The 12586-nt window shown below is 45.1% G+C and overlaps 2 protein-coding genes and 1 non-coding gene across 6 annotated transcripts in view; 1 reads left to right on the forward strand and 2 right to left on the reverse strand.

Moving 5' to 3' along the window:
- Positions 1 to 342: 342 nt before the first annotated feature.
- RPL5 (ribosomal protein L5) lies at positions 343 to 7942 on the reverse strand. The gene is made up of 8 exons (XM_051625339.1): positions 7808 to 7942; positions 6827 to 6896; positions 6615 to 6730; positions 4990 to 5124; positions 4200 to 4402; positions 3096 to 3273; positions 1155 to 1243; positions 343 to 506 (listed from the first exon to the last, which is right to left on the reverse strand). The coding sequence occupies exons 1-8, from the start codon at positions 7808 to 7810 to the stop codon at positions 407 to 409; spliced, it is 894 nt and encodes a 297-aa protein (XP_051481299.1). The 5' UTR covers positions 7811 to 7942; the 3' UTR covers positions 343 to 406.
- LOC127387449 (small nucleolar RNA SNORD21) lies at positions 3457 to 3553 on the reverse strand. The gene has a single exon (XR_007890127.1). It is a non-coding gene; the product is annotated as a small nucleolar RNA SNORD21 (small nucleolar RNA).
- Positions 7943 to 10468: 2526 nt separating the features above from the next.
- Positions 10469 to 12586, forward strand: part of EVI5 (ecotropic viral integration site 5) — a 79968-nt gene continuing 77850 nt past the window's right edge. For all 4 annotated transcript variants that reach the window (XM_051625332.1, XM_051625333.1, XM_051625334.1 and 1 more), the window contains exon 1: positions 10469 to 10576. The gene's annotated coding sequence lies outside the window, so the exon portion shown is untranslated. The remainder of the gene's footprint in view (positions 10577 to 12586) is intronic.

A 12586-nucleotide genomic window follows, 5' to 3' on the forward strand; every position in this document is an offset into this window, starting at 1 on the left:
ACAGATTCCTCCATAACATTAAATATGCTGAAAGAAAAACAGTGAAGGACATGTAAAGTTCTTTTTAAAAAGAATTTAGAATAATCTTGTAGCTAGAAGCAGCAAGTTCTTACATCTAGTCGTTGACAGTAGTCACACCAAAAATAAATGAAATTCATTTCCCCTTCTTCTGGGACCAATTCTAATGCAGAAGCCTTGAAGTCACCTCTCTTCTCTGGAAGAAATTCAATCCATACAGTACTTTGAAGGGGAGGAAAAATCCCCTAAGACTCCAGAATATCTGGATAATAAAAAAATATTCTGAATCTTTAATAGATAAATGAATTAGCCAGTCTTACACCGTTCCTTACACAATAAATTTATTGCCACTTTTTCCAAAGTGTCATAGAAAATTGTGGAAGTTGTCTTAACTATCAGCTGCGCGCTCCTGGGCCCTGAGAAAGCTTGCCTTCTTCTGAGCAACACGGTCCTTCTTCTGGGCAAGGGACATCTTGGGACAGTTCCACCTGCAATGTAAGCACAAGTGTGTGAGATATCCAAGGCAGAAATAAACGCAATGGTGGTCAAGAAAGCTGCAGTGAACCAGAACTGTGATTTCAAGTGCTATGCTAGAACATATTCTCCTGGAACACAATTTCCTCATAATGATTTAAGGCTCTAGTTAGGACACCCCAAAAAGGCACAGTGAGACTGCAGCAGTTTAATTCCTCAAAAGGTAAGCTCAATAGTGTTTTTGTGATTACAGACAGTATCAAGCCTAATACAATAGCTGTGTCTTTATTTCTTCCCTTGAAAAATCACAATAGTTTAGTACTGACAAATTAGTCAGCCTGCCCTCCCCTGAAGAGAAGCAGCTTTCTCACTGAAAACACTAAGACTTCAATATACACACCTAAGAGTTCCAGCTCTTCAGGTAATAAGCATGTGCCAATTCTCTTTTTTTTTATATATAGTTGAGGGTTCTTACATTTTAATTTCTACTGCTCATGTTAGCTTCTGACAAAGTTATATAGAAATGCTTGTATCTTAATATGGTCTAACACATGTTGAGTTCTGACACAACTGCAACACAGACCACATGACTCGTTTTAATGTAGCTAAAATATCTTCAACAGAGAAGACACATTCATGTTAAGAGAAGATGAGAGTTTTACCTCTTTTTCTTGACTTCTCTCTTGGGTTTCTTTTCATGGACTGGATTATCCCGTATAGCAGCATGGGCTTTTTTATACATTTCTTCCATCTTAAAATAAATAAATAAATAGTTAAATTCTGCAAGTGGTCCAGTTGTAGGATCATATAAAAAATCCAAGATACTGTTACCTGAGCATGTGCTAGAAACAGGTTTCATCACAACGGAGCTTGTAATTGTTTGGCTGCCTTTAACACTTCCTTCGTAAAGAGGATCACTGGCACAGCACTGAAATTCCTACTATCGCTGTAATACAATTTAAGTATCCAAACCCACAACTGGACACAAAGGAAGTAATTTTATCCTTATTTTATAGATATGGAACCAAAGCCACAGAGTAACTACAGACTATTTACAAGTCTCGTAAAGACAGGCTAGGGTCTTGCAGTTGAAATATTTTTCCTCTGAAGCCTACTTTCAGTGCCATAGCTTCCCTTCATGCAAATTAAAAGCCAGTCTAAGACGTTATTCTACTTCTGCCTAGAATAAAATACTTCAGGTTTACTTATTAAACCAAAATTACTCCACACAAACTCTGTCATCAGACATGTAATCTTACAACTGTTCAGACCCTACTGTAGTTTGTACAAAAGCTGCCTAGTAAGAGGGGAAACAGTAAAATAAGTTGTGAAAGCAGGTACAGATTAAGAAGTCTTGCATGAACCATGACAGTCCCCACGTCATCTCCAAGGATGCAGTAACAGAAATACATTAGCAGCAGCTACACCCAAAGAGCAGTTTGACAGCTCATATAGCAGGTCACTACTTGAGTGACTCCTCTTGTAACATGTAAGACAGGAAAATGGAAGTGACCTGTGCAGTTACATAGGTCAATGGCAGAAGACACCCGAGGATCCTCATCTGTCTGCTGCTCTGCCCCAAAGACAATTATCGCTCCATAATGGCACTAATTTTAAGAATACCGTTGCTGGTGGTTAATGAAGACCAATAAACCCTGGCTGTGAAAATTTTTCTAGATGTACAAAGAATAACTGTCTGGCTGTTGATGCAAGTCCTGGACCCATGCCATTGCAATACAAGCTATAAATAGTTTGTTTAGTAAAATAGATTAAGTTGGCATTTACAATACATTACTTAGTATTTACAAAAAAAATAGCACTTAGTTACATTTACAAAAAAACCCAAACCCTCAGAGCAACAAAGAGTTAGAGAATGAAGTTAAGTTTTCCATAGCCTAAAAAGGGGACATAAGAACATTTGTTTTAAGCTTTAGCACCATTAAATGGGGGAAACCAAGCAAGCACACTACAGACAGCAGGACAGGCCATCTGAAAGGAGTTTAACACTTGAAAAAAGTGAAAGAAGCACCTTGGTAATCTTACATACCTTCTAGTGTTTCATACAAAGTACTCTACAATTTAAAGTAGTCCTAAAATAAAATGTATTACACTCTGTAGTTTCATGAACTGCTAGCTTCTCTAATAGCTAGCTTGGGCTACTCTACATTCACCTGTGACCTAAAACTACCTATAAGGTCACACAAACCATAAAGCAGATTTGACCTAGAACACATCCCAGTTTCAACCAGTTGCAGAAATGAAAGGCTGTGGTGCAGAATTAGCAATGAGCAAATGGCATGTATATAAATTTCAAGTTAATTTCTGTATCATAAAAAAAATTGGTCAGGTTTACAGTGCAGTCCTGTAAGCTTAGATTTATGGGCAGAACGTTAAGCTTCACATCAGGAGAAAAGATCCCTTTCAAAACATCTACAATATACTACAGAGCCCTTAATGAAGAAGAATTTTCTTCACATGGGTAACATACAACATTAAAATCATTATTTTACGTGTCAAGCTCATTAGCATTACTCAAGAAGGCCCTCTGCAAGACTTACCAGCATATCTATTAATGCACCACAGCCAGCCCAGATAAATCTTACCCCGTCAGGTGTTATGTTGTTCTTTATGTACTGGGAGAACTGTTTCTTGTAAGCATCTTCATCCTCCTCCATCAGGTAACGCATGTAGTCTGCAACGTTCTGGCCCATGATGTGCTTGCGATGAACCTCTGCATTGAACTCCTTGCTTTCCGAGTCATAACCAGGGAAGCGTTTGGTACTGTGGAACAGCAGGGAGTGTCACATTCAGACATGCTGCCTAATCCTCTCCTCCAGAGGCTAAGTTCCACAAAGAAATGACTGGTAAATCAGATTCTCATACAGATAATTGAGGGGTAGGACCCTCTAATTAAAAATTAAGAAAGACAGAAAATTAAGAATTGGAAGTGTTAAGTTCATCTCAGCTGCCATCAGTCCCGTCTTGAAACAGTGCAATACATCATGAACACACCAAGGACCAACTACAGAGTGTTCAGTCTCTGGGAATATCATCACGTAGCAGCCAAGTCAGAAAAACTAAAATTACTCAAGAATTAATAGGACAGCATGGGAGAAGGTAGGAATACACACAGCAGAGCTCAGATTGGTTTTTTCCCCACTGCTGCTAGCAGAAAGCAGCAATAACTGCCAGAAAACTTGAGGCTGCCATTCCTAGCCTATGACAGAAATTGTCAAAACTTCCATGAGGAAATCTTAGATGTAGATGGACTGCTCAGACCTACTATTGTACTGACAACTGTAGCAAGTGTCAATGGTTTTGAACCTGGCATGTACAGCTTTTCACAGTGACACTCATACACACACACAACTAAGACTTAAGACAAGAGAACACTAAAGGTTATGTGCTTAAGTACATTCGATCACCTCATTATTTTAGGTAAAAGCAGCAAGCTGGCTCTTTAGTTTCTAAAAATTTAATAGCATATCTTGCTAGTTACAAGATTCCCAGCAACACTATCAGAATTGCACTCATGGATTAAAAAACAAAGGGATGAATGAAAAAAAAAAAATCCCAACCCAGAACCTGGGCTACATAATTTGGTTATGACCTGGTAATGATAACATCATCATGAAGTGAGTGGACTACCACATACATAAGCACCTGAGGTTAATTCTAAAGGACTTCTCCCAAATAGACTAGATTACCTATGAGGGATTGACAGACCACCATCCACTGCACCCTTCAAAGCACCAAAGACTTTGTTTCCAGTGGTAGTTCTGGCAAGACCTGCATCCAGGTAGCATGTGAAAGCACCAGGCTTTCCATCCACACTTTCCACATTGTATTCATCGCCAGTCACTTCAACTTGGCCTTCATAGATTTTATCAAGACCAAATTTATTCAGAAGCTGTGGAGAAGGGAAAAAACAAACAATGCACTTCTGAAATTATTTCCATTTTTTGCCAAAATGAAGAATCACCACCACCTTAAAACATAAAATTGCAGTAGAATCTTCATGTTTCTAACAATTGCTTTACAAAACTTATGCATCCCATACTTATATAACAAAGCTTGTAGCAACCACTATGGTAAGCATGTCTTAAGTTTCAACCTTTTGTGCCAACAGGTACACCAGTGAAATTAAGACTTAATGACGAGCTCATATGGAAAAATGGATGGATGCTACTTAAGTTTTAAAATTCTTAAAGGTACATTTCTTACATTTTTATCCTGATTCCCTCCCTCCACCAAACTTAAGTGCTGAGACTTAAAAGTGGGCTGCTGGAGCTGAAACTGCATGCTGTCATACTTCTCACTGTGATCTGACAGTCACAGGAGGTCATCAAATCTACATGGTAAAGAGCAAAAGTTAAAATGTAGAGAAGCCCACAGTCAGGTACCTACACTAATAGGTCACTTAATGAATTGGGCTCTCCCTTGTGTAAGAAAATCAGGACAGACCAGCAGCTTCCAGGCAGTCTGACAGATACCTACCCTGCGTGCCAGCAGCAGACCTGTACAATATGCTGCTGCATAGTTGGTCAGGCCGACCTTCACCCCATATTTGGGCAGCTCGTGGGCATAAGCAGCACAGACAATCATGTCACCTTCGATCCTGGCATAGGCAATCTGACAACAGAACAAGTTAGTGTTCTCACAGTAGCTCTGGGCTCCATTTATTTTCTTTCACATCTGCTTAAGCTGACAGGAATTCTGTATAGGAACATCCAGCAAACTGCCAACCTTTGCCTGCAAGCTCAATGTGTTGCGTTTTTCTCTGTTTTTTTCTTCCTTTTTAAAGGCCTAATTAACTCCTCAAGCACAGACTTGACAAATTCAAATCTGTCTCAGGCCAGAGAAAATGTGTGTCAGCAACAACTCTTTATTTACTTCTTCATGTACATCAAGAGGCCAGCAAACTGCCTACAAAAACAACCTTTCAGTGAATCATTATAGATGTGGATACAGATGGATTCTGTCCCACTTTCTTCAAGTAGTTCTCATACAACACAGTATATAATGCGCCTCAGAAAAATGCAAATGCACCTGATATAGTTTGTGGCAACATTGTTACTAATCCTGTGGAATTATTTTATTAATGGGTCTGAGAGTTTCATAATTCCAAGGGTCTCCAGTGTGACAGCAGTACTACGAGATGTGTTTCTACTGTTCCTTTCAGATATAGCACCTACTCCTTTTACTCCCACATCTTTCTACATCCAAAAGTTGCCCCCTTTTTGAAAGATTCCTACAGACTGGAAAGGCACCATCAGTCAGATGTAGACACCTGTCACCACTGATTTTTGGTTTTAGTTTCAAAGATAAAATAACCTCATCAAGATCATGTAATTTCATCTGAACTGACCGACTGTAAAAGCAGCTCTCTCCCCTGCTTTCAACAGATAACTGTTCTATGAAAAAAGAGAATTAAACTTCTCTAGCTATTTTTTCTTGAGCTAAACAACATGTATTTATGATAGAATATGTTTCAGTCTTTAACTTCAAAATTAGTCAAAACATTCTGAAAATAAAACAGTAAAGTGAACTACAGTGAGGAACTGTGTATGATGCAACATGAAAAGCATAAGCATGAAAAAAATGCCTACTGTTCTTATTTATGATTTTCCTTTAATCTTGCAGAAAAGTCATCTTAAGGCCTCCCTGCTTCACACAATCCACAGAACATCCCAGAAAAAATTCTCACAAAAGAAGGCACCATTAGATGCACTGAAATAGTGCAGGCTGACAGATCAGTCACCTTCGTTAACAGTGTTCAGTCAAGCAAAAAGGCCTCTTTTCAAAGCACTTCAAATACAGCAGAAAAAAAAAACCCAAATCAATCTTCCCTCTCCCTAAAATCTTTTATTTACCTCAGCATCATTTAAACAGTACAATCTCACATTATGAATAACATTGGTGAAGAACATTAACACTAGTAAAACTTACTTTGTATTGTGAATACGGTTTATTACTGAAGCTGCATCAACATAGATTGCTCTCTACATGACAAAAACTGATCAGATCAAGCCTGAAAAATCCAACCCAACCAGCTTCAACCATCTCCCCCTTCTGTTTATTTCACTTTGGGAAGGCAGGTAAGCAAGAGCCACAGGCCTTACCTGGCAAATGATGTCTCTGTTGGTAACACGCACAATCATCCTGTATTTAGGAGTGTTGTACTTGTTTTTATCCTGAATTACCAAACGTTTGCGAGCATAGTAATCAGTTTTTCCCTCTGTAAGACAACAGTTACAGTGTGGAAAACGTCTGAAATAAGTAGGAATATTAATCCTTTACAATTAATTACGTATTACAGAGAATATAAAAATACCTCTTCTTCTCCTGAATTTCACTTGGTATCTCTTGAAGTACGCCTTATTCTTGACAACTTTCACAAACCCCTTGAATAAGAAGTATAACTAGACGTTATTAACATATAACCATGTAAGTCAAGACCATTTTAACTTAAATTATACCTCACATGAATAAAACTGCGGTGAAATCAGAATACTTACATTAAAAAAAAGCATCATAAAAATAAAACGGAAGAGAAACCCACCACCCAAGCCCCTGAATCTCTATTCTTCTCACAAGAACTAACGCACACTTCTCTCCATAACTTTGTAGTTTCAGTAAAAACCGAGCAATCGTGTTTATTAGCTGCACGTCTGTCTGCAGGGACCGAAGCAGTAACTGCGGTCATTTCCAGTCATTCCCTTGCAGCCAGTCCTTTCTCTGGCGAGTCCTGTCGGGGAGCCAGCTTCTCCTGCAGCCCCCGCCATTCACTTAAGACAACCACCTTTGCTGACACCCTAAGCGGACGGACGCTCCCCAGCCCTTGCCAGCGTTTCCGACGCCCAACCCCGCGGCAGGAAGGCGGGCGGCCCGTCAGGCTCCCGCACTCCCGACCCTCCAGCCAGGCACCAGCAGCGACAGGGCACGGGGCTCTGTCAAACCCGGCCCCACCGCCCATCTCCCGCTCCCTCCCCGGCCGTCCCGCCGCCACGCATCTGCGGCCCGGGCCCGACTCGGCCTGCCAGCGCACCGGGCCGGTAGGCCACGGCCCAGGGCGGCTGCACAGACGGTAGCGAGGCCGGGCCGGACTGTGAGACTGTGCCAGGCCCCGCCGAGCCGCTCCAAGCCACCCTGCGGCGCGGCCCCGGCACTCACGGCAGCCATTGCCACGCTGGAGCCGCCACTGCCGGCCCCGGGCCAATCGGTCTCCATCCGGGCAGACAGAGCCGCGCGGCGGGCGCAGGGCGGCGGGCAGAGCTCCCACTACCGCGCGGGTCCCACAGGGGCCGGTACTGACCATCGTGCCAGGTACTGTCCGGTCTAGGCCTAGGCCGGGGCCCGCTCCGCACAACGACTGCGATCCGCAGCACGGGGAAAAAGGCCGCTCCCACTGCGCAGCCGCAGCTCCTGCCCTGCCGGGCCGGGCGGGGCCCGCCGCCCTGCCTGGCCCCGGCCCGCGCCGTGCTGCCCCCTGCCGGCCCGGCGGAGCGTCCGCACGGCGCGGCCTCGGCGCGGGCGGGCCCGGCTGCTGCGGCCGGGGGGCCGGGCCAGGCTGGTGCCTGCGGAGCTGCGGGCGGCAGGGCGATCCTCTGAACCCTCAGACACAGCCCTAGAAGAGATTCCTAGATGGCTGCCAGCACGGAACTTGTCAGCGCTGCCAAAGCCTTCCTTCACTAACTGCCCGAGCAGACATTAGCGAGGGATACCTGACAGCAAAGGGATTCTTAGAACTGAATGATCAATAATTCGATCTTAAAAATCACCAGTTATGGAAAAGTTATAGGATATTAGTTCCCTTCATTTTGTAGGGAAAATTCCCACAGTTGATTGAACAGTAAATAATCAATATACTAAGCCGACTAAAACCCAAACGAATGCTGTTCCTAAAATAAACCAGAAATTAATAGTTGATTAAATAAAGCAAGAATATATACTTGCATGTATACATCTATCTACATATACGGGGACAAACAGGTCAAGTGGCACCAGATTTCTTGACATTGTTAGAGAAAAGTGCACAAAACCAGTTGTTCCTGACACGTTTGCCTGGTTATCCTCATTCACCCTACTAAAAATACCCCCACCATGCTAACTGCTACACATAGAGCAATATGTTTAAAAGCTAATAATTTTATAGACATAGCCATAAGAGAATGAAAGAAATAATAAATGTTTCCCACAGCAGGCAAGTAGCAGCATGGTTCCTACAAGGCACCTGCCAGCTTCAGAAATTATTTATTTATCTATCTAAGCCTGAACTTTAGAAAGTTAAGAATTCTACCTACTTTTCGATTTTTACACAGAGTAACTCTGGAGTAGCACATGGTCTTATCTCCTCTAAGGTGCACGCAGGCTCTCTCTGAGGGGCTTGCTGCCAAACGCTGAGACATGGCTCACTTTGACGAGAAATGCCTCACAGTCGGTGGTATCATAAGCAAGGCTTCATTAGTCTTGTTGAGAAACAAGAAAATATAAATTTATTCTCTGTAGGAAGACCTTTTGTTCCTAAAATAATCCACCATCACGAAAACGAACCCATTATCTCATCACACCTCCACCTGCTTTTTTGCTCCTTTCATCCTGCAAAACAGGGAGGCTCCAGATGAGTTCATTATTAGCCCCACCCAGAATCACTTAGAAATACAAAGCAAACCCTTCCGTTCATCTTTTGTGGCAACATTTGTTGAGAGGGTGGCTGCTATCCACAGAGACGCTGAAGTTGAGGTAAAACTGAAGATTTTAAATGCTTTAATAAAGTACTTTTTTACTGATAGCACTTATTAACGGGAAAAATATACTTATGGTTTTTAATCTGAGGTTATTTTTCGTTTTCTGTTCTACAATATGTGGTGGTTTTGCTTGGGTATGTTCTAGAGAGTATCATGTAGGTCTTGTATTTGGAATAAGCCCCTTAGACTGATGAAGCTGCTCCTGAAAGCAGGGAAGCTCTGCCTGCCTGCCCGCAGAGCACCCACGGCTGTGAGGTTGTTGGTTGACTGAACCGACCTCTGTGGGTCACTTGTGGCAACTGTTTCTGTGGTCGTTTGCAACCATCAGTGAAAACAACAAAAAGTAACAAAAGAAGTTATGCTGGCAGCCTAACTGCAGCCTATTCCTGTGACTGCTGCTTACTTGCTGCTTGAAAGTATATTCTTTGCGTCTTTAGCTATAAGTGTCTGAGACCTGGTAGTGCTGGGTTGGTTGTTTGTCTTAAGCTTTTATTAGAATCTGTACAGATGATAACATGTATGGTTTTGTCTAGGATTCTCTATTCTTCGTTGTAGAAGCACAAAGCCAAATGAGCTCGTTGTTAGACGGGGCGCTGCTCCGGGCAGACCGTCGCCCCCGTTTGTGTCACCTAATCAGCACCTGGCAGAAACGTGCCTAACGAGCGCCCCTCAGGAAGGGCCCGTGCAGCCGCAGGCTGTGCGGGGCTCCGGCAGAACGCGGTGTTACATGCAGATACCCTCGGCAGGCTCCCTGCGCCCCCCAAACCAGCAGCTCTCGGTGCAGCCGCCGCCCGGGGAGGGCGGGGGCCGCGCCGCGGGGGCGCGCAGGGCTGGCGGGGACGCTGCGGCTCGGGGCAAGGTGGGGGCTTGGCTTGTGCTTGTGGGGGCTTTGCCGTTACAGGAGGGACGAGGTAACGGAAGGAGCAGAAAAGCGACCCTGACACGCTACGAGGATGGCTGCCGCCCGGCCTTCCCACACGCGAGTAACAGCACCGAGGCCGGAACCCCCGTAAACCGGGGTCGCCGCGGCTGCCCCACCGGCAGGCCCTGCCTCTGGCTACCCGGAACGCGGCCGGTCCCGTTGCCGGCGGGGTGCCCGGCGAGGCGGAGCCACCTCCCGCACCGGCCTCCGGGGCCCGCGGGTCCCGCAGGGGCGCGGGGCTGCCCCTCGCGGCGGCTGCGCGCGGAGTGCGCCTGCGCGCGGCGCGGGCAGGACGTGGCCCGGCTGCGGGGCTGGCGGAGCGGGGGCAGCGCCGCGGGAGGGCAGCGCCGCGGGGCCGGCGGGCTGCGGGGGACGCGGATGCTCGCACCTCCCTGCGGCGGGCAACGCTTCCAAGGTGAGGCTCGGCCAGGCCCGCGCCCCCGCCGCTGAGGGGCCGGGTGCGGAGCGCGGCCGGGCCCGGGCACCTCCCGTCGGGCCGCCGCGGGGCTGGGCCGGGCGGTGGCGGGGCGTCGTCACCCCACGGGCACCGCCGGCCGCCCCCACCCAGCGCCCGGGGCCCTCTCGCCGCGGTGGGCGGGGGAGCTGGCGGTGCCGCGCCGCTGGCGGGCAGGGAAAGCCCCGCTCCCTTCCCGAGAGCCGGGCGCTGGGGGTGCGGGTGCCGCCGGCTCGGGGGTTGCGGGGCCGGCGTGCCCGAGCCCTTCTGTGCCTCAGCCCGCGGCGGGGATGCGGGCGGGTCGCTGGCACCGCTGCGGCGGGGGTGCCCGGGGGCGGGGAGGGGCGTGCGCCCTCGGCCCGGGGCGAGCTGAGGCGGGTCTGCCCGCAGAAGGTGGTTTCTGCCTTGCTTTTAAGGAAACAACCTTAAACCAGTCACTTACGGGTCTTTCGCTCTGGAGAGAGAGAATTCTCAAGTGCTGTTCGGGAGATGTCATTTAATGCCACCTCCTGCTGCTTCTGCAGGGACGTGATTATATAATAAGGATAAAAAGTCGATATTAACGTTCTGGCTACTTATTATGTATTCCAGTTTTAATCCCTAGTGTCGTTTTTGTGTAGTTCCATACAATTCTTGCTGAATTTCAGCGTTGCACATAAGAGCAATTTTACAGCAAAGATATATGTACCATTTTGAATTCCCAGCACGAGCCAGCATTGCCACTGTCTGTATCCAACGTAGAATTTCACATCAGGCTGAGAAAATTTTTCCTCCCCCTAAAGATCACATGCAAAAGATGTAGAAAGGAGGTACACTGACACAGAGAAGAACTGACTATATTCAGTATGTTTTGTTTATCTCTAAAGGTGTTTGTCAAAAATTCAAAACTTTTTTCCTATTTTGTTTAATTGGCTTTACTTCATGTGCCTAAAGAAGAAGGTAACTGGATCTTGTTCAGCTTTCTGGTATAGTCTTAAAAAGTGTTGTGCATAGATGTGCCTGCTTATTTCACTTCCCTTCTTTCTATGTGTGGTTTCTGCTTTGATCATGGTTGTGCAGCTCTATATTTACGCTTATAAAGATTTAAGGCTTATTTTGAAATAATAAATATTAAATATTATTGAACTAAGGATGAGGAGAGGAAGCAGAGAGATAGCCAGTGAAAAAGAGGGGCATGAGCACCACTCGGTTTTATGAATCAGCATTGCCTGAGTTTGGTAAACTGGAGATGAGAGCAGCTGTAGTCATCGTTGCTGCTTGACAGTACTTCTGAGAGGAGCAGATGTTTGGAGAAGAAGGCTTCAACAGAACAACCCTGCTTCGTCCCTGTTCTCTTCCCAGCTTCCTGCAGGCTGAGGATTAGGGACTTCCTGAGCTACAACTTGGTGGCTTGTTTGTTTGTTGTTTGTTCTGGGTTGGTTTGTTGGGTTTTTTCTATTGCTCACCATATGTTTGTCTTTTGTGGATGTTTGATTGCTTTTGAACAAGTAAGCAGGAGATGGCTGGAGAGTGGAGTGGCAGAAATGGGGTCCATGGAAAAGAAGAGGTGGGACAGAAGCATTTTAAAATTCACAAGAAGAGAAGGGGTGGGGAAGGTGATGTGCCTGAACAGTTACTGTCTGTTTGTTCTCTTGGTAGGCTTGATGATAAATAGATAAACAATAAAAATTGGAAGAGAAGTATTTTGTCAGTGAATTGTGGATTTTTTTTTTTTACCTTGGTAATTTGAGGCTCTAGTATAATGACTCGGAAGGGAGTAAACAGCTACATTTGGGTATAAATACTTACTATTATATATTTTTACTTTCATGGTTTGATTTCTTGTAGAAAAAAAATTAAGCTTCTAAAGTTTCAGGAAGACCTCTGGTAGAACTGAATATTTAAGGTATAATTTTAAGTGTCAAATGCATAATTTGAAAGAAAAATATTTTCTGGTAAGCCAAGAAGAGGAACAATAAAGAAAACAAATCC

This window comes from Apus apus, chromosome 7 (genome assembly GCF_020740795.1).
Source record: "Apus apus isolate bApuApu2 chromosome 7, bApuApu2.pri.cur, whole genome shotgun sequence".
NCBI classification, from domain to species: Eukaryota; Metazoa; Chordata; class Aves; order Apodiformes; family Apodidae; genus Apus; species Apus apus.